Source organism: Drosophila nasuta, chromosome 3 (assembly GCF_023558535.2).
Source record: "Drosophila nasuta strain 15112-1781.00 chromosome 3, ASM2355853v1, whole genome shotgun sequence".
In the NCBI taxonomy this organism is placed as follows: domain Eukaryota; kingdom Metazoa; phylum Arthropoda; class Insecta; order Diptera; family Drosophilidae; genus Drosophila; species Drosophila nasuta.
In genome coordinates, this window is record NC_083457.1 from 18895000 (window position 1) to 18901669 (window position 6670).

Here is a 6670-nt window from a genome sequence, read left to right on the forward strand (position 1 = left end):
GTCTGCCATATGAAAGACTGGAGATAAGAGATAAAGTTATATGTACTTTTTTTGAGGATGTTTTTTAGCCACGCGCACCGCAACTGAACAACAATCGAACAAGAAACGTAAAATTGACTTGGATCGACAATGTGGTATTTTGCACTTAACGGTATATTTTGAATATACTAAATTAAGTATTTGATATATTTTTAACGATTTTTGCGGTATATTATTTTGGTATATATTTAAATGAATGGGTAGCGAGTATCTCACAGCCAAGCACACTTGACTGTAGCTTTCTTACTTGTTAGTATTTTTGCGGTATATTATTTTGGTATATTTTAAAATGAATGGGTAGTGGGTATCTCACTGCCGAGTGAAACAGTAAAAATCTCTAATTTAACATTTAATTCTTGTTTCTTTTTGAAACATCTTAGCAAAAATCATTAAACATTGTTTTTCCACTTACTCTTTTCAGCTGAATATTATGGAAAAGGCGAAAGCGTACATTAAAAATGAGCTCCGTGGCGGCAGCGTGCCCCTGCAATCGGAGCCCACTTCAACGCCGTCTCCAGTGCCGCAGATGTCGTCAATGGTGGGCGCTGGCGCCGAGCTGATGCCATCGCCACTGGGTGGCTACCATCCGCATGGACATCCGTACTATGCGGCGCCTCCGATGAAGCCCGCCGCTGGACGTGCTTCGGCACCGCCCGAGCATATGATTGCCCCTTCGGTTTGCTTTGTATGCGGTGGCTATGGCAGCTACGAGGCGCTGCGCGTGCGTGCGAATGCCGAGCGACCCTCTGAGCCGTACTTTCCGTTTCTGGAGCGGCACGAGCCACCGCATGGCGTTCCCGCTGTGGCGCCCCATCAGCTGTATGTGATGGCCTGCATGCTGTGCTTTCGCTCGCTGCACGAGCAATGGGAAGCGTATGAGCGGCAGAAGAAGCCGCTGCTGCAGCGCATCTATCACATGAAGCGGGTGGATGGCAAGGGATACATTGGCGCCGATGTGGCCACCCAGAGCGAGTATGCTGCCCAGATGCTAGGACTAAGTGCGGAGCACTTGAGTCAGAACGGTTTAGCAGAGTTGCACAATGCTGCCGCTGCTCCGCCCATGGATTCCTATGCCCTAAGCAGACACTACGCCTCAGGAACACCGCAGCAGCAGCAACAGCATCATCAGAGTACCTCAAGGAATGCCTCGCCCGATTACTATCCGCGCAATGCTGCCACGCCCAACAGTCACAGCCAGCCGGGACACAGCAATCACAAATACCTGAGTCGTCCCCAGTCCCGGGACATGCAGTTGCCGTCACCTCTGTCACGTCCGCCCAGCGAGCCGCCGGCACGTCTGGCACCCAGTTCCAGTTCCAGCTTTGCCCAGCACAAGTTCAAGTTGAACCAACACAGCTATCAAGCAGCTCCATCTCAGCCAGCTCAATCCCAGTCGCAAGTCCAGCACCCGCAGTCAACGGCGCTTTATCAGCCGGCACAGTATCAACAGCTGCAGCAACAGACCGCTGCCTATCACATGCTGCAGCAGGTGGCAGCTGGTGAATCCTCGCCAGCTCATTACAAGGGTAATCCGTATAGTGCTCTGCCTCCCGGTGGCAATGCGCTGCCCTTGAGCACACAACCGCCCAGTCTGGAGGATGACAATGCCACAGTTTTGGATCTGCGCAATTCGTCCACTGCCAACTCAACGCCCGTGGCCACGCCCACGCCTGTGGCCACGCCCTCGTCATCGTCGACGGAAGTCGGTATTCTCGACTTGTCCATGCCCGACAAGAACTCCATCACCGAGGTGTGTTACGTCTGCGGCGATGAGCAGCGTCGCGGCAGCCTCGTCGAGCTGAGCACCGTCAAGCCGAAGGAGTCGCGTCTTGGCCAAGCTGTCGCCTACTTTCCGCTCTTCAACGAACAGCATCCGCGTCCGCCGCGTTCGCGTCCAAAGGATCCGCGTGGCATGATCCAGGCCTGCTTGCCCTGTCATGATGATCTCATGCAGCAGTGGAATGCCCATCAGGTGAGTTTTCTTTACATGTTTTCGTTCATTTGCACTGCTTGTTAAGTGCAAGCAGTGCATATTTGGGACTTCCCATAAAATTGGGTAGAATATTAGGTGAACTTTTTTTGTTGACCGCATGTACTAAATATATCTGCCTTATTCCTTTTTTTTGGTGGTTTTCAGCAATTTAAAACTTTAACATACCTTAATATCAAAATAAATCAAATTTCGTAAAGTTCAAGAAGAATTTTTTACACCTATATTTCGTTTAACGGGAGAACTGAAAGTGTCTTATTAGTATTAGTGTTTTATTCTTTTTCATAGAACTTTTTATACCATCTTTTGAATGTTTTACGACCTTAGAAGTAAAGCTTACATAATATGCGCGTCGGGATTATATCTTTTGATTCTGGCATTCTGTATTCTTTAGTTTTATCAAATGTTCTTTTGTCTGCATTTTAAGCATTAACAAAGTTTTGTAGTATTACGTTTTTATTTAATTTCATATTATTGTTTAAAAAGAACATTAAAATGGTATAAGGTCACCGCTATTTAAATCGTTTCTGACAAGGTTTTAAATTTTGTTTTAAATGGCACCATATATTAATATGGTAACTATCCATAAAGTAGCAAAATAAATATAATATAAATAAAAATATTTATTATTATGAATATTCCAATATTGTCAGAGTTCAAATAATTTTTAGTGATTATCAGAAATTTCACATCAATTCTCGTAAATCAAAAAGATTGCTTAAAACAATACTTGAAAATGTATAATGTCACCATTATTAAATTCATGACTTATAGGGTCTTAAATTTTGTTTTAAGCGGCAAACGTAGCAAAATAAATTTATTAATAATACATATAAATATTCAAATATTGTCCATATTCCATATTCTTAAGTGATTGTAATAAATTTCACATCAATTTTTGCAAATCAACAAGCCAATTTATTCAAATTTTATATTCTTCTAAAATGTAAAAATAAAATATACACAAATTTTAAATAAAACCCAATTAAAAGACCAAAAATGCGAAACACGCATTCTTCAGACAAATATTTCGTGTGATATAAATTTCTTATTTACATTTTTACACAATTTTTCGCAACAATGTAGCCTTAACAAATTTTTAATAAATTCGCTGCATTTTCTGTTTATTTGCCCTGTTCAAGTTTGCAGTATTTAAAATAGCACGCCATATACATATATTGGTATTATGACTAAGTAGATAATACTGCATCTGAGCGCTTGCAGCAGTGCAACATTTGAAATTGTTCATAATTGACCACAAACCTCAAAAAGGGAAGCTGCGAGGTTGCCTCCATAATTTTGATGTTGAAATATGTGATATGCCCCTTTTTTTGTTGTTGTTGGGAATACATTCTCTAAAATAATACTATGTGCATGCGAAATCACGAATTTTTCAATATCAATAGACGCGGTTTGGTGTGAAAATGAGGGAGAAATGAGTGGGAAATTTAAAGGCAAATAAAAACATTTGTGAAAGCAAATTTACGAGCTGAATTTTCGCGTCACACGAATCAAAATAAACAATTTGTTGCCGCATTCGTGTAGATGATGATGATGATGATGATGAAGGGGATGTATGTAAATTGTGTTGACGATGATGATGATGATGCTTGGCTTGGGGATGGTTGGCGCCGCAAAAACTGACCCCGGGTGAAACGGCAATCCACAGACGATTAATCAGTGGGGTCGTCGTCGTTGTCGTTGGAGCACAGTCAGAGTCAGCATTCGACATTCGAAGAGTCTGGAGAGGAGCCAAAGTCAAACACAAGTTGATGCCGGCCAAGAGGGACAGAGATAGACACAGCGAATGTCAGAGAGAGGGAGACAGAGATAGAGAGATTATCATTCGCGCCGCATGACTGCGATTCTGGTGGGAATTTTGACCGCAGGGTCGCTTGTGTTTCTGATTAAAATTTAATAGCTTTCCGCGATTATTTGTCATTTTTTCTGTTTCTTTATTCCTTCTTTTTTAATTGAGTACGTATTTGTGTGCGTGTGTGTGTTTCATTTATACCAAAAAAATGTATTTTTGGCCCCCACATCGACGCCACGCCCATTGATAAGGTTTCAGCATGCCACGCAGCGATATAGAAAAAAATTGTGATTTTCTATTTGGAATTAGATTTATTTTTAGTCCGCTGTTCGTGCACATTTAATTTGTGATTCATTGGCAAATTTGAAAAAAAATATATCAAATGGAAACAGGAAAGAGCTATTGAGTATTTTCTATAATTGGATTTTTTTAAACTAATTCTTGTTTTTTTTTAATAAACGCAACTTTGGGAATATACAACATTTTTCCGTTCATATGCAATTAAATTGAAAATTTGTTTTTTTTTTTACCCAACCAGATGCAAATATTTGTAAAAATAAAAAAACTTGCATAAATTTGAATAAAATTTATAGTTAATTCTAACAATGGAGGGGCGAATGAAAAACAATATGTGCTTTACAATTTTTTGTAACTGGAAAGTATTACATTTTTTATACAGATTGGTGATTTGTCTGATGTGAAATTAATGTTTAGTTATAGATAGAATATTTTAGGATTAGATTTAACTTAATTAATTATTTTAATTGAATAATATCAAACCAATCGAATTTATACTTTTACCCACTACCCATAAAGTAGAAGGAAATGTAAGTAACAAGCAGAAGGAGGCATCTCAGACCCTATAAGGGATATACACATATTCTTAATCAGCGTGAACACCCGAGATGATCTAGCCATGTCCGTCTGTCTGTCTGTCCGTCCGTCCGTCCGTATGAATACGTAGATCTCAAAGACTTTAAGAGATAAATTTAAAATTTTGTTGGACAGCATTTATTATTTTTGTATGCAGGTCAAGTTTGTTTCAAATTATTGCCACGCCCATTATGTCCCGAAAGTTGAAAATAACAAGTGCAATTTTGAAACTAGAGTGGCGATTTTTAATCTACCCAATAATAGCAGTATTTATGATTCCAGAAAATTTTAGTTGCGATCAGAGAGAAAAACTTGTGTTTGGTAAAAACGTCTACTGAAATCGGGTTTTAGTTGCTTTATCTGACAATCTGGTATATTTTCTACAATATGGTATATTTTGAAAAGAGTACTATGTCAATATACCAAATGTAGCTTTGATATTTTTAGTATTTTTCGGTATATTAATTTGGAATAATTGTAGAATATGGTTCTATTCTAAATGGATAGCGAATATCTCACACTTGAGAAACCTCGACATACTTGTTTTTATTAAATAGTATTCCAAGTCTATTTATTGATTTTATCGCTATGAATTTTAGTATATTTCGATTTGTGACAGCTTAATAAACGTGATTTCCTTTGAGAAGCAAATGCCTGCCAATAGCTTCACAATATTTGTCTGATAATTATATGCGATTTGACAGCAATTTTCCACCCTTGGGGACAGTTGGGATGCTGCTGCTGCAGCTGATGTTGTTGTTAAATGTCTGTGGACTTAATCTCAATGTGTCTGCTCTTTTTGGCCAACAACAAATCATGTAGTTAAATGTAAATTTGTTATCAGACTACGATTACCATTACCCCAATATTCCTTTCCCTGTGTCGGTAGAAATTTATATTCAAAGCGCAAATTTTGCAACATGCCATAAAAATGCAAAATTCACAGCTGCCGCTGGAAAACTGGGCGAATACAATGTGCAAAATGCCGGATAAATAATTAAATGCCATTAATTGGAATTGTGTAAATTTCAGAGAAGCACACACAAATAAAACAAACACAAGCACAAAACACACGCACACAAAAACAAAAATAAAAAAAAATGCGCGAACGAAATAATAAATAAATAAATGCAATAAAATTGCAAAATGCTGCAGTGCGGTGAATGCTTCACAGAGGGGGGACATTGCACCTCCCTTCTTCCCCCTTACCCCCTCTCTTTCACCATGCAACCAGTGCCTATTCAGAGAAATGCAAAATGAATAAATAATCAAACATTGAAAATCAACGACGCGACGGCCAATGGCTAAAAAGGGGGTCGGAGAGCAAGGCAACGCGAGACAAATTAATTAAATTTAACCCAGTAAAAGCAACGCGATTCAAACGCGATTTTGGCGCCAAGCCAAACAAACCAACCCCCAAAACTGAGGGAGGTAGGGGAGGGGGTTGGGGGTGCTCTTTACTCGCATGACGTGCGCAAATTTCCATTCGGAAAGTGCGAAAAGCCATTGAATTATTTATGCTCATCTTTAAAGAGTTGCGATTCGATTTGCAGCAAAAAGAAAAACCGAATTCAATTAAAGCAAATTTGAATCGATCGTGTTCCGGATGGATGTGCGCCAAGGTTCTCCCTCACTTAATTGAATGATTGATTGGAACTGATTGAACGACTAATAGATACCCTGGGATAAATATTAAGCCAACTGAATGTATTTTTTTGCAATAATTTTCATTTTTTTAGTGAATTTGTCAAGAAATCTAAAACAGTTTTTTGAAATTCGATTATTGAGAAAAAAAAATAATATGTTATTATGTATACTTTAATATTTAAGTCAGAAAATCGTGAAATTAATAGTACCATTATTATTTTCGAAATAAAAAATAATCACACCATTAATAAATCTAGTTAGATACAGTTATAATAAGAAGTAATAAACTCTTTAAATTAAAAAGTAAA

At 38.7% G+C, this 6670-nt stretch overlaps 1 protein-coding gene across 3 annotated transcripts in view; it reads left to right on the top strand.

The window, feature by feature from the left end:
- The window catches only part of LOC132792398 (uncharacterized), a 94712-nt gene that overhangs the window by 12207 nt on the left and 75835 nt on the right, over positions 1-6670 (top strand). For all 3 annotated transcript variants that reach the window (XM_060801758.1, XM_060801756.1, XM_060801757.1), the window contains exon 2: positions 461-2011. In XM_060801758.1, the coding sequence (XP_060657741.1) occupies positions 470-2011 (1542 nt within the window). In that variant the 5' untranslated portion in view covers positions 461-469. The remainder of the gene's footprint in view (positions 1-460; positions 2012-6670) is intronic.